The 27,782-nt window shown below is 40.1% G+C and overlaps 1 protein-coding gene across 1 annotated transcript in view; it reads left to right on the top strand.

The window, feature by feature from the left end:
• The first annotated feature begins 379 nt into the window (after positions 1-379).
• Positions 380-27,782, top strand: part of FASN3 (Fatty acid synthase 3) — a 253,540-nt gene continuing 226,137 nt past the window's right edge. Inside the window, exons 1-4 of the mRNA XM_072296313.1 lie at positions 380-737; positions 21,394-21,599; positions 22,195-22,347; positions 24,002-24,175. Of these exons, the coding sequence (XP_072152414.1) occupies positions 21,401-21,599; positions 22,195-22,347; positions 24,002-24,175 (526 nt within the window). The 5' untranslated portion in view covers positions 380-737; positions 21,394-21,400. The remainder of the gene's footprint in view (positions 738-21,393; positions 21,600-22,194; positions 22,348-24,001; positions 24,176-27,782) is intronic.

The raw sequence follows: 27,782 nt of genomic DNA on the forward strand, positions 1-27,782 counted from the left end.
ATTTCAGAGGAGGATGAAAGTCTTCGAAAGTGCCCAGAATTGCGTTATGAAGGTCTTGAAATGTCAACATTTTCTGGGGGAGGCCCCCCGGACCTCCTGCTGAATGAGTGGAGTTGCCCCACATTTAGGGTAAGGGGGATAAGGAGCATTCCAACTTTTCGGGGGAAATTCCTCAACTGCGTGGGGGGGGGGGGGGGGGGGCTGAGCACCACTGAACTTAAGTCACATTCAAAATTCGGTGAATGACTTTCGGCAAGCATCAACGAATGCTCAGTGCGTTTACGAAATCATTCGGTCTGTTTTTCTCGATTCGACGAATGGGCTCCGCCCCTTTGGATACCGTCTTATGCGATGTGGATGGGTGGAGCACGAGCGCATCCGTCCATAGCCTCTCTATCATATCTCGGGATGGAAAATTGTTTCCCGGGCTGTCTACTCGACGGCCGGCGGTTAGTGTAGTCCATTGCGCGACTTGTTCGTCAGTGACTCACCGCGCCGCTGTTATTTACTTAGGGTCAGTATATTCGAAGTTCAAGAAAACCGTGAGGAGGTCGTGGTCAATCAGAAGAACGTTAGATTCAATTCGTGTCGAACTGATTCATCAAAGCTGAATTTTTGGCTGTGTAGATCTGCCAGGATTTAGTAGTGAACCCAATTATTTATCATTGTTTTAAAGTGTGGTATCATCACATTTAAGCATCTGCGGATTTACTTAAAACTGAGACCTCTTGGAAAAGGTTTGTGAAATTTCGAACATAATTTAGATTTACAATTCGGAAAGGCTATCACGTAGTTTTAATGAACATGAAATGATACTTAATTTGATCATAAATTATTCGTGGGTAGCATGTCGACGGTGAAACTCCCAAACCTCATAGCTCGGTCTGTAACGTTGTAGAGTTCCTGTCATCTTTTATTTTTAAATGAATGGCTTGGCAATCAACGACAGTTCCCATAAAGTATACGGCCGGCATGAAATACCGAGTGTTGCAAAGCACCCGTCCCTTATATTTTTCTTGGAAACGGCCGAAAATTGAGCTTCGGAACGAAAACTTTCAGGGGTAAGTCAACCCCAAGGAATTCAATTGAAATATTTTCAGCCCCCCAAAACCCCATTCTGCAGGAGTTTTAAGGAAGGGCCCCGTTTCTCGCATATTTATAATTTGAAGAGTACCTATATGTTACCTATGACCTCGGAACCAAAGCTTATGGCCAAAAGTTAGAACTTTTTGTCCCAGGTTTTTTCCCCCTAAACCCCTTCTTTTTGGAGTTACGGGGCATTTTTGGGTAATTTCGGGCAAATTTTAATTAGATGAAGGCGTCAAAATTATCCGGTTTTCAAAATCTAAAAGTCTTAGAGGAGGAGAAGGTTTGTCATTGATGTGCCACATGACCCCCGTTGATGCAAAATTATGGGAAAAATATATAACCCCCGAGAAAATTTTCGGACTTTGCAGGGCCGTAAGTCGAAAATTTCAAACGGCTACGTTATGTTTCGACCTCAGATTTCGATTCCACGCGAAAAGTCACGTAGAATTGATAAGGCGCACAGCCTATTTGCACTAAATTTTTTTGCCCCTTTTTTCCTCCAAATATACACGGCTCCTTATGGGGAAATAGGGCTCTAAAGTAATTTGGAGCAAAAAGGCCGTGCGCCGTATCAATTTAACGCAACTTTTCGTATAAAATCCAAATCTGAAGTCAAAACATATCCTTGCTGTTTGAAATTTTCGACTTACGGCCCTCCAAAGCCCTAAACTTTTCGCCCGAGGCTGTGCGCAGCAAACTCTGTAAAAACTTCGAGGAATTATGTTGATTTTTTCTTTTTTAAAAAAGTAGGTAAGTATGATGGGAGCGAAGATTTCAGGACATCGCAAACGAGATTCATGGTTTAGGAGTTTCACCTTCAAAATTTAGTATGCCCTATACGCGGAGTCTTAAAGGGAAGTCGCAACCTTATATTCATCATCGACGTAAATGTTTCAATTTTTGTCAATTTGTGGTTTTTCAATTTGTGTTCTCATGTTCATGTATCTCTCACTTCGGAACAGCCAGAATTATATTTTGTAAGAAGAGGAGTTAAGTACGGCAAACTATAGATCTACCATCTTTGACTTAGCACGGCAGACGGTAGAAACGTCAGTTCAGCGTCTAAAGATGGCTGTAGGATCCATAGTTTATCATGTAAAAAATAAAGTTTGCAAAGTCGCAAACGAATATAGGTACGTGGTTGCGGACTTACATAATCGATATAATATAGAATAGCCTACCTACTTATTAATAGGTACATATATTTTATGCTCGATCATCTCAAATATAGATAGATAGGTATGATATTTTGGGCCAAATAGGTACATGAAAGAGTCTATTGTATAATATGTAAAACATACCCAGGTATAATATATGAAGTATATGTAACTATGAAATCTCTTTATATTACATAAATTTGAAAATACATAGATTGCAGGTATGTAAGAAACATTTTAAATATATTGGAGTTAGGATATATTTCGTTTATTGACGTTTAGCCGGCAATGCTATTAATGCCTTTCAGATTTCTCTTCCGGTGGAGTAGGTACTCAAAAAAAAAGGAAATAGGCATTTATACCAATAATTAAACGTAAAGTATGTTAGAAAACCTTTCCGTCGATGACTAAATATGACTAACGACGACGTATACCTAATATTTGCGTCACTTCGAAGCCTCTTATCAATATTGATAGTTGCATATTGTCAGACACTGAATTAATGTTACCTACGTAATAATATTGATACAGTATTTTTCAAAGCTCGTCTGAGAAAGGAGTTCCAGGAAAACACTGAATTAGTAATGACAGTCGTAAAATTAACTTCATCATTATTTTCTGACTCAGCACTGATTAGTTCACGTGATTTAGTTATGCAGTTTTTACAATACCTATCGACGGCGATCAATATCTTACACTGCTGAATTCAAACCGGGCAGTTTCACTTAACTCCTCGCGAAGCACCCTTAATCCTTGGCCGAATGAACAATGCAGATGCCTTGAGATCCATCATCTTCCCGCGGCTTGGAGTCAATAATCAAATCCCATTGCGACCATGCCATGAGACATTCATCTCAGGTTACTATACATAACATCCGCACGAGAAACGCTCGTCAATACTTTGCCAGGTTCGCGAAAGCTTTTAAGTAGCTGTGTGGCACGTCTGGTATTCTTTACTGGACTCCTTCAGCACAAGCGTCCCCTTTATGAACTTCCGTCACTAAAATATCAACGTTTTTATAACACCGCATCGATACTACGAAGAAAATTATGGTCTTGCATATTAGGGTGTCCCACTTTGAGGGTCACCTCCGAATTTTGATGATGGTACCCTCTAATCGTTGACCTCTGTCATAAAAATAAGATTTCACTAAAGAAAAAAATTCTAAAAAGTTTTTTAAGGGTTGCGCACGGCCAAAGAGCACCCCCCCCCCCACCCCCGGGGTCTTGGGCTAAATTCTGCATTTTGCCCATTTTGACGATTATTTTTCTGTTTTTTTCCCCCCCAGTCTCTGGTATTTATTAGTAGAGTCGGGAACGTGCGGAATCGATTCTACGCCTTCAACTACGTAGGATGCGACTGAAATCTCAAAATATTTTTCTCTACAACATTAGAATTGAACTAGAGCTTCTACAATTTTACAGCAAGAGCTTACAGTGGGTGGTTCATACAACACATGTCGCCTTGTCATACCTTGCGGGAGGGGGAGGGGGTCAACAATGTGACAATATTCTGAAAGCTTAGTTTTAGTACCTAACAATTCAACACCGACAAAGTATTGTTATAATACGAGGGAGGTCGTGTAAGGAATATCATATAAATAACTCGAAATTTAACTGGCACCGAATTACTTGGTATTATGCGTGGTATTTTATTCAAAATGCACATCATGCTGCGTGAATGGTTGTCATTTCAGGCACATGCTCCACACGCAACGAAAATTCTTCTTCCCCTTCCACGCACAAAATTTTTCTCCTTTCCTGACATCCTTTGCCGCGCACGGAATCTCCCTCCACTCGCATTAGAAAATAGGGTTCTGCGTAGGCGAGTCCGGATCTTCGCGCCCCCAAAAAGGAGGACAAAATAGGGGAGAATGAAAGAAGGAGGAAGGACGTTCATATTTGGTAGTAACTTATCACGAAATTGACTCGAATTGCGTACAGGGTGTTTCAGACCAACCGTACCAGGCCTTTTTCTCGGTTGGTATAGGTCGTGCGAAGTCGAAGACCGAGGGGTTGATAGGGAATTGACCCCAAGGAATCCGAATTTCGTGGTCACGAAACCCCCCCCCCCCACCACCCCTTGGGAGGTAAAGGGGGGGGGGGTCGCGATGCTAAAAGTCACGGTTCCCGACCGAATTGCGGATAGATCGCATCATAATTGAAAAGCACGGAAAATTTCACGTGGAATTGACCCCTAAAAATCCAAAATCAGACCATCCAAGGCCCAAAAATGACCCCCTAAAGAGGGAGGACAGGACCCCCCTCCAAAATTTCTCTTTGGTCTCAAAATTGACGTAGATTCTCCAGAAGAAGACAGTTTCCCAGGTAATCGACCTCGAGAAATCCAAATTTCATGGTCCCGAAGCTCCTCTAGCTCCCCTTGGGGGGTAAACGGGGGGGCCCAATTTGAAGAATCGGGGCTCCTTTCGGAATCGCAAATTGATTGCATCCAAATTGAGGAGCAGAACACATTTACATCATAAGTGACTCCTGAGAGTTCTAATTGACCCCCCTGAACGGCAAAAAGTAATCCCCTGAGGAGGGGGGCCTCGCCCGCGCCAAAAATTTCTCAGGATCCCTCTTTGGTCGCAAAATTGACGTCGATTCTCCAGAAAAAGACGGTTTCCCATGTAATCGACCCCGAGGACTCTAAATTTCATGTTCCCTGAGCTCCTCGGGGTCGATTACATGGGAGACCGTCTTTTTCTGGAGAATCGACGTCAATTTTGCGACCAAAGAGGGATCCTGAGAAATTTTGGACGGGGGCGGGGCCCCCTTCCTCAGGGGGGTCAATTAGAACTCTTAGGAGTCACTTAAGATGTAAATGTGTTCTGCTCCTCAATTTGGATGCAATCGATTTGCGATTCCGAAAGGAGCCCCGATTCTTAAAATTGGGCCTCCCCGTTTATCCCCCCCCCAAGGGGCTCTAGAGGAGCTTCGGGACCATGAAATTTGGATTTCTCGAGGTCGATTACCTGGGAAACAGTCTACTTCTGGAGAATCTACGTCAGTTTTGAGACAAAAGAGAAATTTTGGAGGGGGGTCCTGTCCCCCTCTTTAGGGAGTCATTTTTGGGCCTTCGATGGTCCGATTTTGGATTTTTAGGGGTCAATTCCACGTGAAATTTTCCGTGCTTTTCAATTTCGATGCGATCTATCCGCAATTCGGTCGGGAACCGTGACTTTTAGCATCGCGCCCCCCCCTTTACCCCTAAAGGGGGGTGGGGGGGTTTCGTGACCACGAAATTCGGATTCCTTGGGGTCAATTCCCTATCAACCCCGCGGTCTCCGACTTCGTGCGACTTATACCAACCGAGAAAAAGGCCCGGTACGGGTGGTCTGAAACACCCTGTATTAGATGCTTCAAATCTCGGAAATGTTCTGGAAGAAGCCCCGTGCCCCCCTCACCGTTCGGAGTATCTCGATCCGCCTATGGACACAAACGAATCTTCTCAATGGGGCAGCTCGGGAAAGCGGCTGCCTGCGCCGGCATTGGGGGGAGGGGGAGCTCCTGTCGGTTTTGCACCTGTCTATGGGAGGTTTCAGTAAAATTTTAGTCAAATTATTCCAAGAGCTATTTACAGGATGTCCCAAAAGTTCGACTCGCGTTTCTAAAATTTGACCTTTCATTCGTATTTTCAAGCGAAATTTCGGGTGTGTTCATGAATCGATGTTAGCTACTTTTGGGTCTCCGCAAACTTTCAGGACCCTTACAGAGGGGGCTGCGGACCCTAAATTCTTTTTCCAAATCACAGCTTCCTCTTCGTGATACATCAATCAAAAGAGAATAAAAAAGGAAAGTTTTGGCGCAACCCGCAGGTCTAAATCTTGATTTTTGACAAAATGGCGGCCGGGTCTTGTTCAAAATACGGCAAAAATCAGGTTTCCGTCTTTTAGAGATGGATTCATGTGGAGCTTGGTATCTTTGGGTTAAGATATAACCGACTTTACCCTTAACTTTTCTTTTTTTTTTTTTTTTTTTTTTTTTTAACTTTCAAAACGGTCACTTTTACGCGAGAAGGGATCCGGTACTTTCGTGACGTTACGGTACATGACAAACATAGTCCTTTCATTATTTACAATGTATTTCTCCATAAGGAATTGGCAGCCGTTTGATAAAGAAACCAGGTTTGTCGTGTACTGTGCCGTCAGGAGTGTACCGGATCCGTTCCCGCGTTAAAGTAACCGTTTTGAATGGGTCGGTTCCTAAAACAGCTTTTTTTAAGTTTGGGAGGTGATTATAAGATTTTTCAATAGCACCCCTGGTAAAAATGGCAAGTGCTCAGATCAGTAGCACTTGCCTTTGGAACAGACCTAAGCACTGATGTCAGTGCTGCCGGGCGCTGATCTGCTACCTCAGTGTTAGGTCTGTTCCAAAGGCAAGTGCCTCTGATGTAAGTGGCACTGACCTAAGTGTCTCAGACGTAAGCGGAGTGGAAACTCCCAGAAATACTGTACAGGCAAAAATTTCGTTAATTACCGATCTGCCAGGTACGTTAAGTCACTATTTGACGATCAGGGAGGGCTGCTGTGAGTTTTCAATCCCAAGCAAGTATCACAATCTTCAGGGGACATCGCTCGTTTCCATGCGGTCTCCAATCTAAGTACTAACTACGCCCGACGTAACTTAACTTCGGTGATCGTCCTAGCGATTGAACCACTACACTACCTGCGCGTGTACGTGTTAGGGGCGTAATTTTACCATTCCAGGGCCCCCATTGGGGTAATTTTGCCAGCAAATGATGATTTTGTCTTTGAATGTGAATCCGACACCTAATTTTTCTATTATTCTTTTTTAATCATTCAACATGTAAATGAAGTTTTGTAAGTTACGTTTCTTTGAAAAAAAAAATGGATCGCACTAAAATTCAAAATTAAAGCTAATGATGCAAAAAAAATAATTAAAGTTGAAATTATACAAAAAATATAAATTAGCAGATACAAAAATTGAAAGTAAAGGAGTAAAAAAGTTAGAAAAGAATTGAAAATAAAGTAGGAAAATTTTAAAAAAAATTGAGACTGAAACATTTTAAAAACAGTTAAAACTGAAAAAAATTAAAACCAAATTTAAAACTATTTTTTTTTATAAACAAATAATAATGCTTAAATAAATATATCTAAATACATATTTTAGCGGTGATAATATTTTTATCGATCTCATTTTTTGTTGTGTTTTAATTATTTAAGTGCCATCTTAAACGAAGAGGGTAAAACAAATTATTCAAGAGTGTGGCTACTTAAACTAGTTTTCCTTCCCTCTTAGAAAATCCCACCTTCTACAAAATATGCCTCTCTGAAAGATAAAGTTTGTGGTCCCCGTGTCCCGAGGAAATATTCCCCCACGAAAATAAAATAGGGTGGGGGAAGGGGGAGCCATCTCTACTTTTTGGGAGTGAGTGCGGTTCGATTAAGATTGATGTCAGAGACTTACCCTCTGAACCAAGTCCTGACCTCAGTCCCGCTTACCTCAGAGACATCTCTGCACTTAGGTAAGTCTTTCTCCCGACGTCAGTGCCTCTTACCTCAGTGCTGACTTCTTGGGTAAGTGCTTTAACACTTACGTCAGAGAAAACTGAACTGACCTCAGAGCAAATTGCACTGACCTCAGTGGAAAATTCACTGACCTAACACTTGCCATTTTTACCAGGGACCATCGTTCTTTTCGTGAAAAAACGACGGACCCATCTTATGAGAAAAGTGGGCCCGGTTAAATCGACTGGTGTTTTGTTATATGTATGTCGCAAGTCTGAACCAACCGTTCAGAAGTTTCAATGGGCGTTCCTTGCTATCTGGAAGTTTTACCCCCATTTTGGGGGTCGAAGTTGCCGATTCGGCGTATACTTGGTGGTTATGACACTCAGGTTCATTGCTCGCCTTTAAGATTCGCTCATGGTTTGTTCAGTCTATTCTATCCTCTGAATAGGCTAAAGACTATCCGATTCAAAAACTGAACCATGCTTTCTTAAGGGGAGGGGGACGGTGTTGTTGACGCCACCAATCTCAGAACCAGCGAGTCGCATTAAGCCGATTCTTTCGCCATGTTTTGGAAACTCTTTTCGGCAAATGAGACCGACTGTATCTTAGAATGAACAAGATGCAGCTCAAAATATACCCCTAGGAGGGGGCTGGGGGAGGACGGTGCAACCACACTTGAGCAGCAAAAGTTGCTTGCGCGAGTTGCACCACACCGATGCCTCTACCATGTTTTGAGACTTTCTCAGGCAAATGAGGCCGACTGCATTTTGGAAGGTCAACCGAGATGCAGTTTGTAGTTGGTAATCAATTCGCAAATCCCCGAACCTTACAATAGGCCAACTGTAATGCAAATCCATGGATAAATAACTTAGACACTTGTAGGTTTCTCGGTAACCGCCAATTTTTCGGCCGCCTTCTCTTGAAATCACATATTTATTTCAAGAATTGGCAATTCAATTCAAATAAACAATTATGAAATTCTTAATAAAGAGGCTGAAGCGATAACTTTATTAATACAGGAGGCTGCTAAAATTTCTACCCCTGTTGCAAGAAATAATACAAATGTTTACCCTTAGTGTACCTTACCCGAAGAAATTTTAAAACTCATGGACCGCAAAAAGGGAGCAGCACGGAGGAAAAAGACAACTATTTTCCCTGCGGACAAAACTTATTATAATCAGCTGAACAAGGTCGTTACAAAAAGAATAAACGCCTATAGGACCGAACAATTTGAAAAATTTATTAAAAATCTTAGCGCTAGTGAGATAAATGACTATTCGCTTTGGAAAGCTACAAAAGGGTTAAAACGTCTCTTCCAAGCCAGTTTTCCGATAAAAATGAGTAACGGTGATTGGGCCACTAACAGCCAAGATAAAGCGCATACTATCGCCACCCATTTGGAATCTGTTTTTCAGCCCAATCCATGTTCAAGCCCCGAAAAAGAAAAAGAGTTAGAAGCTGAAGCAGAAGATTTGAAATTCCTCCCAGACGAAAAAATAAAAAAAAAATCACCCATGAGGATGTATTCAACGAAATTAAGTACAAAACGAAAATAAAAAAAAAGCCAAGGATACGATTTGATATCAGCAGTAGTTTTAAAACAACTCCCTTCTGCCGCTATAAAAAAACTAACAACAATTTTCAATGCTGTAATTAAATTAAAATACATCCCATTGCAATGGAAGAAAGCGGAAGTTATTGTACTCCTTAAATCGGGCAAACCTGCTTCAGCTCCTAGCTCTTACAGACCCATCTCTCTCCTACCGTTAATATGTAAACTTTTCGAAAAATTATACATAAAAAGGCTCTTTAGTTTAATTAAAAAAAAAAAAAATTTACTCCCAGACGAACAATTTGGATTCAGGCCTGGGCACAGTACGATAGAGCAATTACATAGAATATCAGCTTATACAGGGTGTTTCAGACCACACGTACCAGGCCTTTTTCTCGGTTGGTTTAGGTCGTGAGAAGTCGGAGACCGCGGGGTTGAATAGAGAATTGACCCCAAGGAATCCGAATTTCGTGGTCCCGAAACCCCCCCCAACCCCCCCCCCCCTTTGGAGGTAAAGGGGGGGTCACGATGCTAAAAGTCACGGTTCCCGACCGAATTGCGGATAGATCGCATCAGAATGGACCACTAGACAAGGTACGAATTTCAGCATTCTGATACTTGTTCCTCAACCCAAATTTTACGTAAAACACGATGCGCACAACAAAAATTACCAATATCAACTCCTTACAAAGATATTTAATGATTCTTGATGCGTGGATTCAAACCATCCGCTCATGAAAACTCAATTCTCTACGTGATTCACATCGCACGCTAAACGTTATCATGACAGTCTCTGCGATATAAAAATCTGGAAACCTCGATCTTGACGCTTCGGCTCAGCTATAGCTAATACTTAAAGTTTGAAAAACACATGGTGGGCAATGAACATTGCTCGATTGAGAAGCTTGCTGAAACCGTTGTAGTGCGCGATTTGACTCACGTAGAGCTTTGAGTTTCTTGTGAGCGGGCATTTCAAATTCCTCGTAACCAATGTGAAATAAAAATGTCAATATCTTCGTTAGGAGTTGGTCTCAGTAATTTTCGTTGCGCGAATCGTGTTCTACGTGAAATTCTGGTTAAAGAACATGTATCAGATTGCTTAAATTCTTACCTTGTCTAGTGGTCCATTGAAAAGCACGGAAAATTTCACGTGAAATTGACCCCTAAAAATCCAAAATCGGACCATCCAAGGCCCAAAAGGGACCCCCTAAAGAGGAGGACAGTACCCCCCTCCATAATTTCTCTTTGGTCTCAAATTTGACGTAAATTCTCGAGAAAAAGACGGTTTCCCAGGTAATCGACCTCGAGAAATCCAAATTTCATGGTCCCGAAGCTCCTCTAGCCTCCCTTGGGGGGGGGGGGGGTAAACGGGGGGCCCAATTTTAAAAATCGGGGCCCCTTTCCGAATCGATTCCAATCGATTGCATCCAAATTGAGGAGCAGAACACATTTACATCTTAAGTGACTCCGAAGAGTTCTAATAAACCCCCTGAACGGCAGAAAGTAACTCCCTGAGGAGGGGGGCTTCACTCCCCCCAAAAATTTCTCAAGATTCCTCTTTGGTCGCAAAATTGACGTCAATTCTCCAGAAAAAGACGGTTTCCTATGAAATCGACCCCGAGGAGCTCAGGGAACATGAAATTTCGAGTCCTCGGGGTCGATTACATGGGAAACCGTCCTTTTTTGGAGAATCGATGTCAATTTTGTGACCAAAGAGGAGTCTTGAGAAATTTTTGAGGGGAGCGAAGCCCCCCTCCTCAGGGAGTTACTTTCTGCCGTTCAGGGGGTTCATTAGAACTCTTAGGAGTCACTTAAGATGTAAATGTGTTCTGCTCCTCAATTTGGATGCAATCGATTTGCGATTCCGAAAGGAGCCCCGATTCTTAAAATTGGGCCTCCCCGTTTATCCCCCCCAAGGGGAGCTAGAGGAGCTTCGGGACCATGAAATTTGGATTTCTCGAGGTCGATTACCTGGGAAACCGTCTTTTTCTGGAGAATTTACGTCAATTTTGAGACCATAGAGAAATTATGGAGGGGGGTACTGTCCCCCTCTTTAGGGGGTCACTTTTGGGCCTTGGATGTTCCAATTTTGGATTTTAAGGGGTCAATTTCACGTGAAATTTTCCGTGCTTTTCAATTCCGATGCGATCTATCCGCAATTCGGTCGGGAACCGTGACTTTAAGCATCGCGACCCCCCCCCCCCTTTATCCCTAAAGGGGAGGTGGGGGGGTTTCGGGACCACGAAATTCGGATTCCTTGGGGTCAATTCCCGATTCAACCCCGCGGTCTCCGACTTCGTACGACCTAAACCAACCGAGAAAAAGGCCTGGTACGGGTGGTCTGAAACACACTGTATTGAAAAAGCGTTAGAAGAAAAACAATACTGTAATGTCGTGTTTCTGGATGTCGCCCAGGCTTTTGATAGGGTGTGGCATCAGAAGCTGTCAGTTAAACTCTTCAAAATACTTCCGGGTAACCACGTTTGGCTGCTGATGTGATACATCTCTGATCGTTTCTTTCGGGTTCGCTTCGAAGACTCTTATTCAGATTTTAAAATGATTAGGGCGGGCGTACCGCAGGGGTCGGTACTCTCCCCCCTTCTATAGTCTTTTCACGGCTAATATTCCAAAGCCCAAAAAGGGCAAATTGGGAGTCTTTGCTGACGACACTGCCGTTGTGTCGTCAGCCTCCACATACGATGAAACGGTCAGAAATCTGCAAGAGAGCCTGGACGACATCCAGGAATGGACAGATAACGATCGTACTGCGCTTAACGCCACATAGTCGGCCAACGTGGTATTCACTTTACGCCCCTATGTTCACATACCTCTGGTCTTAAAGAACACTGCTATTCCTCACTCTTCGAAGGCTCCTTATCTTGGCCGTATCATGGATAGTAAATTATTATGGAAAGATCATATCCTAACGAAACGTAAGCAAATTGAATTGAAGCATAGAAAAATGTTATGGCTTTTAGGCAAGCGTTCGAAATTAAAACAAAATAACAAAATTCTACTCTACAAGTCCATGATAAGGCCAATCTGAGCTTACGGCAGCCAGATGTGGGCCTGCGCAGCAAACTCCAACTTAAACCAAATTGAAATTACCCAAAATAAAATATTGCGCCAAATGACCGGGGCCAGATGGTACGAGTGTAACGCCGATATTAGGAGCGAGCTTGGAATAGAGCCAATGGAAGTTTATATCTCTAGACTTTACACGAACTACGAAGATCGGCTGGGTAGACACTCCAATCCAGAGGCGATATCGCTCTTGGATTGGTCTACTGCCCCGCGACGTTTAAAATGACGTAAAACTTTTGAGCTGAGCTTGCCTCTTTTTCGCCGGTGTTAGGCCCCTGCCTCTGACCCCTGATGGCCTATGTCGGCTGAAGGGGTACACGCTTGTTAAAAGCAAAGGTATTCACGTTACCCATGAGGCCTATCATAGTTAAACTCTGTTATTTTCCTGCTTTTCTTATCACTTACATTATTTGCATTTCGTCTATTTACAGTACTTACCTTTCTATTAGTTTTATTTCGTAATTTCCAAAAATTTTCGTAATTTTCCTTTCAGTCTTCACTCCAGGCTTCCTGGCCTGCTTGCCACTAAACACTTTCCATAGTTCTCTTTGCCTTGATACTCCAGGTTCTTTTCGATTTCTTGTTCATTTGCTTCTATTTCTGTTTCTCTTGTTCTAATAACTATTACCATTTAATTTAATATTGTAAAAGCAGAAGTTTATTTATATCTAGCATATAAGTTAAATTCAAGATTTAAAAGACCCTACAGGTCTGTAGTCATACTTTGTATATCGTTACTTTGATTACAAAATAAATAAATAAATAATAAAAAAAAAATATTTATTTCAAAATTACCAACAATTCGTGCCACAAAAACCCCCGGATTCCAAGTTTCACGCGAATCCACACGTAAGTAATGGGAATTTGACTTTGGCAGTTTATCAGGCCGCAGCTTGGTTAAAAACAAAGATTTTGACTCTCAGTATACGCCACAAATTTTCTTTTTTTATCCTTTTTCGATCAACGTATTAAAGATAGGGAAAGTGCCTTTTGAAATAAGGGAGGGTCTGCAGTCCTCCACCCCTCGTTGACGCCCCAAAAGCAGCTCACGTTGATTAATGAACATTCCCGAAATTTCCGCTTGGACATATCCTCGAAGCCCCTCATATATAATTTAGAATTCTGAAAATCTATCACTTACGGGTGACAGGTGTCATAATCTCTGAAAAGGATTGGTAATGATTCCGAATCTCATTTCGTGCAAGTTATGAAAAGGAGATAACCAAAGAATTTTGACCAGAGTTTGTAAAATATACAGGGTTATTTAAAATTTACGCACCACTGGCCATAACTTTAGTTCTAATCATGATATCGATTTGCGGTTTGTGGCGTCCTTCCTCATATCGAGGGGGAAACTTTTTGAGGTACTTTTCAGTTCTTCACCCCCCCCCCCCCAGGGGGAGGGGGGGCGGGGGGCAACTCAAAAATTTCAAATGGCAACCCCCATCATGTAATACATCGTTAGAAAGAGCATGAAAAAAGAAAATTTTTGGCGCAAACCGGAAGTCGATCTGACCCCCCTGTCAAAAGTTAGGGGGGTCCAAAGGTTATTTAGGGGGTCCATACCTTCATTTTTTAGAGTAGCTTCGGCGGCTCTTGGACACACCATTTCTCTTTTCAAAGAGTCCTCGAATACTCCAAGTCTGATACCGAAGTCTTCATATTGCCCCCGGGCCACCTCAGCCCCCCCCCCCCCCGTAGGGAGGATGGGCCTGGTACAATGAAACATTGCATTAAAATGCGAAAAGTCACAGAAGAGCTTCAAACTTAGCATCAAATCCGAGTGGAACTTCTTGCCAATGTTAACGCAAACGCAGCCTGCGACTTTAAAGTGAGTTTTCAAAACTCTTAGCCCCCTGCCCCCCTCCTCATTTTTGGTTGCAGAGCGGGTAAAAACCGGGAAATTCACTACAAATAATGCCCGAAACTAATGTCCAACTTGAGGAGAACCCTTGAAACGTTGCGATCAATCGGAGCATTGAAATACAAGGACTGCCCCCCCCCCCTTAAAGTACGGAGACATCCAAAACACCCCCGCTGCCCCCCTCATTTTTCGTTACGGAGCGGGTAAAAACAGGGAAAATCGCCAGAAATGATGTCATCTTGTCAAAAATTCTGATAACGACCTGAAATTTGCGCCAAAAAATTTCTTTCCTTATAACCTCTTTAAAGATGTGTCTTGAAATAGAGGCTGCCATCTGAAAAAAATAGGGTCCGTAGCTGTCCCCCTCGAGGAACCTCAAAAATTTTAAAGGGTCAACAAAGTATAGGTAGTTTACTTCGACACAGGAGTACTCTCAAAATTCCAAGTCTTTATCTCATTTCGGTCAAAAGTTACAGGGGTGTCCGACGACTTTTGGGTCACCCTATACCTGGGAAGAGGATGATAGTTATGGGATGGTAGGGTAGGTTAGGTTATGGGAGGGTGGGGAGTTATTATGAAATAACGTGTAAGTAATTTGTGTAATCTTTATTCCCGTTAGGTACTGACATCCATGAACGCTGAATCACACGCTGAATTTGGCAGCTGAATATAGAAGTTAACATTCATCGCTCAAGGGCTGAAATTTCGCTAATTCGAATTATTTCCATACAGATTGATATCAAATCTATTCGAATAGTCCAGACAAATCCGACATTATCCGGTGGTCGCTGAGCCTCGTTGCTGAATTTTGCGCGTGTTGCGCAAAATTCAGGCATCCAAATCAATTCAGGGATGACTTCCACATTCAAGCCACATGCAGCTCCCATTTTCAGCGTGTGATTCTGGCTTGAGCCGCGTTGTCTCAACTCTAGAATAAAAGGACTCTAGTTTTACCGTTGTCTCACTTCTCACACGTGATGCTCACATGGTCTCACTTTGCTTGCTTTGAAGTCTGACTTGACAGTGACACTGACCACGGCACATGTAGTACTTTTTGTGTCATTTACATTCATTTTTTAAGGAAGTGCAGTGATTGTAGGTGCCTCATCAATTTTCAGTAGAGTGCACTGACAAAAGTTTCCCTTGAAAAACACTGAATGAAATGAAATTCATAATATGTCTTCGATCTACGTATAAATAAAGAAATTTCAATTGGTTCGTGCGAAATTATTATGATTGAGTTAATTTAACCTACCTTTGTTACGAGGAACCGCGAAAGATGGATTCCGTCGGGATGCCTAAGTTCATGAACACCACATTATCTTCCAAAGATCTAATTAGGTATTACTTTCTCAATTTAACATAGCTTGGTTGATACAAGGTGTGAACCTGTTTACCTTAGTTGTCTTATTTTGAGTTCAATCAGAATGTATGCACAGAAATTTTGGAGGGACTGATAATGAAATCCTAGGTAGTACCTGATGCTGAGTTTGTATTACTAATACCCAGGAAAATTCCGCCTTCACCTGGGGACCCAGTCAACAATTTGATTAAATGCTTACTTTTGTTCCATCCCTAGTAGCAGAGTTCACCTTTTGTCATGGGAACGGAGTTCCCCATGATATTACAATCGTTCCGTTGCTATCGCTATGGGATTCCCTATGCCTCTGCGACCTTGAGCGTTTCGCCCAGTCTTCGATTTTTGGTTGATTTTCCGATGTATCAAAAACCGTTGTATTTTTTAGCCAATCATGTCTCTACGTCAAGTTGTGTTGATTGCTAAAATTCGCTTTCAGCGAGTTTTTTTCCACCTTGAGATGTCGTGTCTGACTGGTAAATCTGCGCAGAACCACGAAGTTCCGATTTTGGGCAAATTCTTTTTTTTGGGAGGTTCCGATTGGTTATTTTTCGCCATCAGTTTTCTGTTCGTTGGTGCAAAAGATCGCCTACCTCGTTGCTCTTGAGAAGCCGCCATTATCCCACCTCAAATTTTAAACATAGATATAAAGAAGTAATAACCATCGTACAAGGTGGAAAATTGCTCTGGAGGACCCGTTACGGATATATGAGCCAAAATCAGAACTCGATTGATGGATTTAATTCATGGATAAACAAATATCGCCTCAGCTTACTGCCGCGATGGCAAATGCATGCTGAGATGAACCCTGAGAGACATGAAAACAGTGCGAGAACCATGGCTCCTACAGCAATGCGCTTAGCTCATTTCTCTCATATTTCAAAAGCAAAAGTGTCAAGGTCTCTTGTGATAAGTCCCGCCCATTGCCCGAGTCTTTTGTATGCTATTTTTACTCTCTCACAAGCCGATTCGTTATAGCCTAGTTGACTAAACCGCCTCATATTTTTGATTAGGTGCGGGCAATAGGCGATCGGGAGTTCGATACCCGACGATGGGTGTTACTTTTTAATGGTTGTATTGAATGTTTTAGACTAATCATTAAAAAATAATTAATACTAGATGATAAATGTACGAACATTATCTCGTGAGTTAATATGTTAAACAAAAATACTGGAATATACCTCCTTCATATAATCAGCCACATGTTCCCCCAAATTAATGACGTTATTTTCTTTTTTCAATAAAGTTAATTTGCATTCAACGTTCGTAAGTTAAGCAAAAAGTACCTATTGATACAAATAGAAAGACATGAAAATAGTATGTCTAACATTTCAGTTGTTTTTTTTTTATTTATTTTTTGTTTTTTTGTTTTTTCAATAAAACAAATTGACTATGACTAGAATCATTGTATCTCTGAAGACAAAAGCTAAGTTTTTTGATACAGAAATACTGATATATTCATCCTTTATATAATCAGGGAGATGTTGACCCAAATATTGATGTATATTTTCTCTGTTCGCCCAAATTAATGATGGTATTTTCTTTTTTCAATAAAATTAATTTACATTCCACGTTCTTAAAGCAATATTTTCTCCAAAATTCAGCAAAAAATAACAATTTATACCTACGCAAAAAGTAAATAAATAAATAAAGCAATGACATGAAAGTAGTATAGGTAGTACACATCTAACATTTCATTTACATCTATTTGAATGAAAAAATGGCAACTTAGGAAGCACATAGGTCACTTATGATGCGTATTTGGGCATATGCGTAGAGTAAAAATATTATACTTTACGCCGAAAAAACGAAACTGAAAGTTAAATGCGTTAACTTCCAAAAAGCATGCATAATCCAACGAAAATAAATAATTGGTAAATAACAGCTTTCTTGTATGCAAAGAAAAAAAATTAAAAATGTTAAAAAAGAGATGTCGACACAAAATTACATAGCCCCTTCAATTCTGAAGATACTACAAACGAACTGTACCTTAACATTTTCATATCCCAGAAGCAAAAGTTCCCATGACGAATATTGCTATCGCTAGCGATTGCAAAAACCAACTTGTTACTTTTTAAAGGAATTGTTAAAAAAATAAAGGTTATATACGTAACGATTTATATAACGGCTGCATAACGATTTTAGGTAGGTATAAGAAAGATAGTGGATTTTTGTAAAAAAGTACCCATTTTTAAATAGGTATCTCGTTATATATTGTAAAATGTAGTTGTTATATAAACAGTACATAAATGATGCTGAAATGTGCCTGGTTTCTGCCGTAAAAGCACTTTCTCAACAAATTTAGAAACATGGATTTCCGAAATATAAAATAACGTAATACATGAGAAAAATGGAACACATTTCGCTCTCTAATTTATATATCAGATTCAGGGTCTTTGGAATTTAACGTACTTAACTTTCAGGATCAATTTTTCGGCTTCTTTTTTCTACACAGATATGTCCGAAAACGCTTCATAAGTGAGCTGTGCACTTATAAAGTTGTCGTAAGTAGCTTATACTTTGTGTAGGGGGGTATTTCATAGCGTACTGTTCAATTTCTGTGTTTTTAAGGACGTACGTCCTCAGAAAATGACGTCATGAGCGTTCCCGAATTTTAAAATTAAGATAAATTCTAAGGTTGACGATTTTTGGAAAAACGGATTACTACACGTAAAAGAGTGCGAAAAATCAAGCGGGGTAAGTATATAACAAAATTTTCTAGAGACGCGTCATTTCGACGCAACAGAGATTTTACAAAGTTTCAGATTTTCGAAGCTCCTTGCTGGGTAGGAAATTTTTACAGCAAGGACTGTCAGAAAGCATAGCTCATAGCAAAGGAAGCGTATAGCTCACTTATGTAGCTTTTTAGGGCATATAAGTTTAGGGGGAAAAAGCCATATTTTGAGCGGAAAAATCGATCCTGAGAATTAAGTACGTTAACTTCCGGACACCTTGTATATTATTTATATAATAATTATATGTCAGTTACATAGTCTTTATATTGATCTTCATGTTAAAGGTAATCTAAAAATGGATACTTTTAACAAAATTATACAATTTCCTGTTAAAATATGTGGAAACCCTTCCACAAAATTTCGGTTAAAAATATGGAAACTCTTCCACTATATTTTAGTGCTAAGTGTGGAAACCTTTCCACAGTATATCGTCACCTTCCAGGCAAAGTATCACAAGCGCCATGCGACGTTTAAAAATGTCCGCCGCCATTATATTTTTTTACTGAGAAATTGTTGGTTGAATCTGTTTGGAAATTTCACTAAATTTTATCGGCAGCACAAAGAATTCAGTGAAATTTTCGGACAGCTTCGTTGAACAATTTCTCTGTAAAAAAATATAATGGCGGCGGAAATTTTTAAACGTCGCATGGCGCTTGTGATACTTTGCCTGGAAGGTGACGATATGTACTTCGGTAAAAATTGTGGAAATGCACACTTTGTAAGGAATCGTAGAAATCCTTCCGCACTTGATGGGAAATCGTGGAAACACAATTATCCTCACAATATCCTAATAAAAAATGTGAAAACTCCTCTTGAATATTTTGGTGAAAACTGAGGAAACCCTTCCACGAGTTTCGGTAAAAAAAATATGAAATTAGAAGAAAGGGGGAAAAAAAAGGAAAAAGTTTTCACAAATTCTACGAGGTGTCCATATTTTCACGCGAAATTTTTTCGCATGATGGCGCTTCCGTAAAATCGGCAGGGACATTCCGCAATTTCATCTAGAATAATGTGCACCCCTAAATGGTGCTTGAAGGAAATTTTCCATGCCATTTTTCAAAAAGTACGGTCTTACAAAAACAGCTCAGGGTGTGATTATGAAGTTATATGTACCCTCCTTATATGATCTGTACTCTGCCAATTTTGAGTATAGTCCTACAATCTTTTAGAAACTAAGAAATGGTCCTGGTGGTGCTTGGTACCAATTTTTAAAGAATTGAAGGCGTTTTTTTCAAATTTACGGTTGCACCAAAACAGATCACGGGTGTCAATTTTGGTAATGTAGTCAATTTATTGTTTTTGCTTCCCAGCCCCCCCCCCTCTTCCCCATTTATTATGGCGTATCTAAAAATCACTTGGCGTGCATAAGGAGATCATAAATATGGTCTGCCATGCCCATTTTGAGTGTTACAAATCATTTTTGAGGCTGCACTTACCAATCAAGGATGCCATACACAGACGGACACATATTTTTTTTTTAGCATGGTTTTGTTTCACTCCCCAAGTAGCAGTGATCGCGATAAATTGCGATTTAATCGGAGAATGTATCGCGATTTTATCGACGTCGATTTATTGCAATATTATTGGATAAAAAATCGCGATGAATTGCGATTTCATCGCATTGAATTGCAATAAAATCGCAATTTTATCGACGGCGATTTATCGCGATAAATTGCGATTTCATCGCAATAAATTGCAATTAAATTTCGATTTCATCGAACGAGATTTTGTAAAGATAAAATTGAAATTTCTCATCAACGCCCGATAACGCATGAATGACGCTTATGAAAGATATTCTTTAGCGGCTAGGTGTAAGAACGATTCGATACGAGGTTGGGCGTGGGGTTTGGATGGTGGGAGGTACGCCCACTGAGAAAAAATTCTCGGCGTTTTTACCAAGGTCGGTTGGTAAATTTACCATCTCACTTTTTTTACCAATTATTGGTAATGTTACCAAGGGAGACTGGTAAGCTTACCTAAAAACCGGTATTTTTACTGGTTATTTCAGGTGGGAATACGTACCGTTTTTATTGGTAATCAATTTTCGGTAACTTTACCATTTTATCTCGGTCGAAAAAAAATGTTGGCGTTTTTACCAAGGTCCATCGGTAACTTTGCCATCTCACTATTATTGGTAATTTTACTGAGACAGAAATATGAGATTACCAATAGAACCTTTTTTTTACCAACCGTATTTCAAGGTATGAAATAAAATACAGAGGAGGGAAAATAAAAAAAAGAATCCAATGATCCCTCGGTGTCAGTCAACGCTATGACAAAAGTTGTAAGGTTCCGAAGCGCCGATCCATGTATAACAGGCTTCAATTCGCACTATTTAGTCACATAGTGGCCATATTCTAGTGGCAATGTGCTGGCCTACCATCGCTGCGACTGGGGTTCGAATCCCCGCGGAGGCTCCGGGAATTTTACGCTCGTCCTCGTCGAAGGACTTGACGACTGAACCTAACGGCAATCGGCTAACAGTGTAAACCCCTTTTTTTGGCGATTTTATCGGTGATAAAATCGATAGGATCTTGAACATCTGAGCGATTGTCCTCGATCTTATCGCGATAAAATCGCAGTTTTTTCGGGCCGATAAAATCGCAATAAAATCGCGAAAATATCGAGGATAATCGCTCAGATGTTGATGATCCTAGCGATTTTATCGCCGATAAAATTGAGGATAATCGCAATTTTATCGGCGATAAAATCACGATTTTTCCGTTGAAAAATGCTACTTGGGTCCAGACACCTTAAAACGCCTAGAAATAATGAAATCACAATTTTATTCTTTTAAGATGACAATATTTCCTCCATCCGCAAGGAGAGCTAGAAGGCAAAAGTAGGTACCTCCTCCCCTACCCAATTTTGCCATAAAGTAGAGTTTGGGTTTCCTCTCGGGAGGGAAGGGTGAAGCGACAATTGGTCAAAACTATTCAAATGATTTAATATAGGTGCCACACTCCTGGTGGAAGAGGGGGGATTAAACTCGGTATACGATGAAAAAATAATTTTCATAAATTAATTACTACAAACTCTCTATCTTACTTGTCGCTCATTTTAAAAAAACATTTTCAGCTCCAAAATGATGTCTAATATCGAAAGGGATAGGAAAATAGCTCTTCAGGCAGGACGGCGTTTGGCTAATTGCAAACCAGGAGAGGAAGTTTGTATCTCTGGCATCGCAGGATTTTTCCCTGACTCAGACAATGTCCGAGATTTTGGCGAGAAGCTTTTTAATAAAGTAGATTTAATCTCTGACGACGACAGAAGATGGAAATTGGGTAAGTATTAATATTTATGTATTCTTCTATTCATGGTAGCTTTTGTGTATGTGCCTTTGGCAGCCGAAAGTTTTCTTGAATAATGAGTAGACTGCCAGGATTATCCGCAGGTGTTGCCGAAGTTTCATTGTTATACCTGCAGGCTAGCAAGAATCATCATTTTCAATGCACAACCAGAACCTAGGAAAGACCGGAAAACATCCATGTGAGGAGCGTTGGAAGACATGCATTTGCACAAAAGTGCAAATGCGTTTCATTAAACCTCGTTGAACGGGAAAGTCTGCATTGTTTCCAACCAGCGGTGTGTGCCGAAAGGTCAGCCCGGTTGATGAAAGAGTCAATAAGTTAGTAGTCGATGGATTTCATTGCCTTATTTAAAATATCAAGAACTATAGGGGTTTTCATAAATGTATCAACCCAAAGTATTGAAGCGTCAGTAACTTTGTAACAACAAATTCGCAGCTAGTAACCCACCGCACAGATTTCCTCAGTAGATATACCTACTTGGCTTAATGTTAGTTTAATATAATACAAAAACACCAAGATCAATACATATTTATAATCGTTTCGCATTTGAACTCTTCTCTGATTTCAGAACATCCTGAGATTCCACAAAGGACAGGAAAGCTAAATGAAGTCAGCAAGTTTGATGCAGCGTTTTTCGGTGTTCACTTCAAGCAAGCTCACACAATGGACCCCATGTGCCGGATGCTTCTGGAGAAGGCTTATGAAGCAATAGTAGATGCAGGTGCCTTAATTATTTTCATTTTTTTTTTATAAAATTTTTTATACATAGGGGAAACCCGAGGAGACCCCAAATTTTGCTAATACTTGGCAATGGTTCAAACGTCTGAGCTCTATCGCCAAGAGGTGTACCTAACTATTAGTAGGAGTTAGATATCTTCCAATAAATTCCCTAAGTTGAATGAGAGCTCGCCTATTTATGAGAAGGGGAAGAGCCAAGGGCCCAAAACGGCGCCCAAAGTAACTTTTTGTCAAAAATCAAGAAAGATCAAGACGCACGGATGTTTTCCTGACAAAATTTCCTCTAAGAGGTATATTTTTGAGTTGAATCGAAGTATTATACATGGAATCAGACCGCAAGAATCCGATAGTGACAACTTTTCCTGTTTCATTGCTTTACCTGGAATACCTATTATGAATCTCAATTTTGGGAAAGTTAAGCAACTTTTTTCATTTAAGAGTTTGAGGGAATATACAAGATTTTAATCTAGTTGAAGCTTACATCGATGACCAAGGGACAATACCGCATCTCTTCAAACTGACGGTTCTACTGGACCAAGCAAAAATCCTACCATTTTTGTATTTTTAAGGTTTGGTTTGTAATTTTCTTTAACATTACACCGTCAATATAGCGCTCCCACGCGGATTTTGAAAAAACTAAAAATATCAGAATGTATATTTTGTACTGTATGCGGCAAAGTCGCTAGCTTGTTTTCGGCAAAATTGTCAGTTAGGCGGTTTGTTCCATAGCCATCAATATCCTCTATTACACACTCTTTAAGCACCAATTGCGTAGAGCTATCAGTGAGATGAGAAAACTGAAATTAGGTTACCTAAATATAAGCTGAAACTGCTGCGAGTGCAGTACACCCCGATTTTAGAAGAGGTGTGGATGCCAAAAAAAAAAAAAAATCAATCTTTAAGTACCTAAATAATCTAATTAAAGAAAGCATTAAAACCTCGATAAGAGAAAAGAAAAGAAAATGAAACTATGTTTGTGCAACGTTTGTGCTAATGAAATATAGGTACAAAATAAGTAAACTTGAGAAGATACATTTTACAAGTAGAAATTAAAAATATCTTTGTCGGAGAAAAAAAAAGAATCAAGCAATCAGTGAGCAATCTAAAGATAGAAAACATTTTTATGCATGGAGCTGGAGCATTGTTAAGGCAAATCTGCTGACTGTATAGGTAGCTTACTTTGTGAGATTACAGGAAAGCTACAGCATTTCATCCCGAGCCTGAACATTACCTCTTTTGCAATATTACAGTAATCTTGCCTCAGTCATGTTCGGAAAATGCAGTCCAGAAACACTAATCTTGCAGTTATCTTACCACAGGATTAGCAAAATTTCATCCCAAGCTTGAACATTATCTCTTTTGCAATATTACAGTAATCTTGCCCTAGTCATGTTCGAAAATGCAGTCCAGAAACACTAATCTTGCAGTAATCTTACCACAGGATTAGAAGACTCGGCCGTGACCGTGCCCAGTGTTTCAGTCATACTTGAATATTTTTTTGTTTTGTTTTGGTGGGAATATTTATTTTTCTTAGCATAGAAATGATACCGTTACTTCTCGTACTATATTTTGGACTACCTATAATTCTTTGCATTTTCACTGACTGCGATTATTGCACTTCGTTTGATTCTTTCCAGGTTACAATCCTAGGCATTTAAGAGGAACCAACACTGGAGTATTTATAGGTGCTTGTTTCAGTGAGTCAGAAAAAACATGGTTTTATGAAAAATTACAAGTAAACGGTTTCGGTATCACTGGTTGCTCTCGTGCCATGTTAGCCAATAGAATTTCATATTGGCTTGGTATAAATGGTAAGTTAAATAAACTCATTGGTTTTCTGTGCAGTAAAAATTTCTTATTTGGAATTTTCACTCTGGAAATAACACAAGGGTGGTTTCACGATAACAGGAATAGCTAAAATGTGCAATACCTTAAAAATAAAAGGGCACCGATTTTAACAAGATCTTATCAACTCATTTTAAAGGTATGCCTACCTAAATATTATAGACTTCCTCTTTCCAGCTTTGACACGAACTATTTTGATTCAGTACAAAGTTATAGTAATTGACAAACAAGCCATTGCATCACAGCTATCAGCTCCTCCCGCGGGACTGGTGGAGGTCTACGCAAACATGGCGGTACTGCCGAATTGTGTCGGTTATATAGGTAACCGACACTTGAAAATGTGACTTGAAAGATGATACAAAAAATTAAACTTGGCATCTCTTGAGATATGCAGGGGAAAATTAATGCTGCCTTAAAAGTTTTTGAATCTTCGGGGACTTCCTTTTAGTTTAATAATACGGAATCGAGGATTTTTTTGCAGTGCTGCACACCTTAAAATCACTGGTTTTCATTAAAAATAAAGTTTTCATTGTACAGAAAAAAGCCGACTTATCAGTAGTGGTTTGGTCGAGAAGACTTCAGAGAATAATCTGATGACAGTCTTGAAACTCCTGGCTTCATCTGGCGAAATAGACACTGTACCTATTTAATACAACTGCAAATATACGTTGCCAAATGTGGCGACATTCTTTCAAATGACTTTTCTCTCCTAAAAATAAACATTTCAGTTCAAAATGACAATTTTCCTGAACATTAGAGTCTCTTTGCTGCAAATATTGTCAAAGAATCCATGATCGGTACGAGTACTGATTTCCCAGATAATATCGGACGTTTCAAAGACGTAGATATCTACTGAAACGGTACTTTATACATGGACACCCACGTGTCATTCTACGTGGGTGTCCATGTATTAAGTACCGTTTCCGTAACGTTCCTGCGTAAACATTGCAGCGACAACGTTTATAGGAACGTTGTGGTGACTACATTGCACGAACGTGTAGCGCAAAGGTTGCTGTAAAATTATTAGAATCCATCTTATTCGTATAACAAAGTGCGGCATGTATTTTTGGACTCTCCATAGTTCGTGCGTCTCTTTCCTTCTGAACGTGTTTACGATTCGAAAAGTTCGTTAAGTATCTAGTTATTTGCGATAAAGGATGATTGATTAAACAAAGAACAACCACTCACTTCATGGGTACGATTTGCATTGAGGTATACGTACTTACCACAGGGCGAATAAAGCACTTTCAGTCTTGGAGTAAAACATGAGATCAACAGGTTAAAATGGTAGACATTAAAGTGGGACATAGAATTAGGAAGGGGGGCCTGTTGCACCAATTTTTTAATTCCTTCAATCGAAAGAATTTAAGGCTCCTGATGTCACAGGAATTTTCCCGGAGGTTTTTGATCACCGGAAACCCCCAAAAAATCAACTTAAAAACGCCTCAGAATTTGGATTTTCAAAACGGTCGTTTCGGGTCCGCCATACTTACTTGTGACGTGAAATGATATGACAGCCATGATTTCTTCATCACTTACAATGTATTTTCCCGTAAGGAAATGGCAGCCGCTTTTCAAATGCAAATATCGAGTCAATCGATAATTTTTTGATCAAAATGGAAATCAGAAATGGATTCCTCGTACGTTTAAAACGTTAAAACCTTCATTAGATAAATAAGAACCGACGGGATAAACCCTATTTTTAAGGAAGACTGTAGTCAATGGGCGATTGTTTACATCTGCTTAGTGAAAACAGACATGGACATTAGCTCAATATTTGGCCATTTTCATGAGTTTTTACTTTTTTGTCACTATTTGAAGGTAAGTTTATTTTGTAAATCAATTGTTTAGTGCCTTAGGATCATGTTAAAAGCTGTAAAGGTATACTTTGTTACTTATAAATTCAGATCACACTCCGGCAGTCCAACGCTCAAACCTGGATGTAGCGAGTCAGTTGTTACTTCTTACTATTTCACCCTTTAATGCTTCACTGAAGACACCAAAATGATAGTATCAATCATTGATGATGAAAAAAACTTACCTTTGACAATACTGATGAGATGAGGAGACCGGTATGTTTTAGCTGGAGGCAAGGAAAGTAGACGTAGGATCCTCCTTCGGTTACCAGACTTTATCGATAAATTTTTCTGTACAGTGTTACATTTAAAACACACAGGATTTTGAAATTACATTTTATAAAACGTGGGAACGTTCTGAATGGTATTGAAATGTTTGTTGAAGAGTTAAGAATGATTTACACGCATTGAGAGAACATCCATGGTTTGAGCGTTGGGCTGCCGGAGTGTGATCTGAATTAATAAGTAACAAAGTATACCTTTACAGCTTTTAACATGATCCTAAGGCACTAAAACAATTGATTTACAAAATAAACTTACCTTCAAATAGTGACAAAAAAGTAAAAACTCATGAAAATGGCCAAATATTGAGCGAATGTCCATGTCTGTTTTCACTAAGCAGATGTAAACAATCGCCCATTGACTACAGTCTTCCTTAAAAATAGGGTTTATCCCGTCGGTTCTAATTTATCTAATGAAGGTTTTAACGTTTTAAACGTACGAGGAATCCATTTCTGATTTCCATTTTGATCAAAAAATTATCGATTGACTCGATATTTGCATTTGAAAAGCGGCTGCCATTTCCTTACGGGAAAATACATTGTAAGTGATGAAGAAATCATGGCTGTCATATCATTTCATGTCACAAGCACTGAATATATAGGCTCCACAAATCACAAGTATGGCGGTTAAAAAACGACCGTTTTGAATGGGTCGGTTCCAAAAACAGCTTTTTTTGAGTTTAAGAGGTCATTTCAAGGTTTTTTAGTGGCGCCATCGTTCTTTTCGTGAAATTTGCCATGAGAATCAGGCATGAATTTGCAAATCCCCGCACCTTGCAACAGGCCCATTAACGAGCCTTTTGTTGTAATAGTGAAATATAGTATTAGTGCAGTCAGGTTGGCAATTACTGTAATGCCACACCTGAGAGGATAGTGTGCATGCGCAAGGTGACGGTTATCCAAGTTAGGTTATCTAGATGTTATATGTTATCGATCATCAGCTGCAGCCGGAATGGCGTGTTCGTGAGTAATGATGAATCATCATCATTAATATAAACTTCGAAGGATTCTGCCTTTTTCTATTTCACTCGAGGGGAAGTGTCCCCTCCCGGACTCTCTTCCCCACCCGGTGACTGACGCTGCGCTGTGCTGAACGGTTCAGCCTGAACCTTTCCCCTACGTCTGACCGTTCCCCACTCCTCTGTCAATCGAACTATATGCCACCGCTTACGTATTGTCACTCGCCCACCCCAGGTACCTAGCGGCCAGCGGTCAGTTGATGATAAATCTCGCTCATGCTCCTACGCAGCTATACGCATTGATTAAGCCAGCTAATTACTTTCGAATAATTAGAATTTCTTCGATAATAGTTTTCTTTATTTATTCGACTATATTTTTTTCTCTGTTCTACTGTGATTTCCTTGTTTCTCTACTGTGTTTTTCCTAAATCTCTTCGGTGTTTTTATTTTATCGTGCTCATGCTCACACGCAGTTGA

The sequence above is a fragment of the Bemisia tabaci genome, chromosome 2, assembly GCF_918797505.1.
Source record: "Bemisia tabaci chromosome 2, PGI_BMITA_v3".
In the NCBI taxonomy this organism is placed as follows: Eukaryota; Metazoa; Arthropoda; class Insecta; order Hemiptera; family Aleyrodidae; genus Bemisia; species Bemisia tabaci.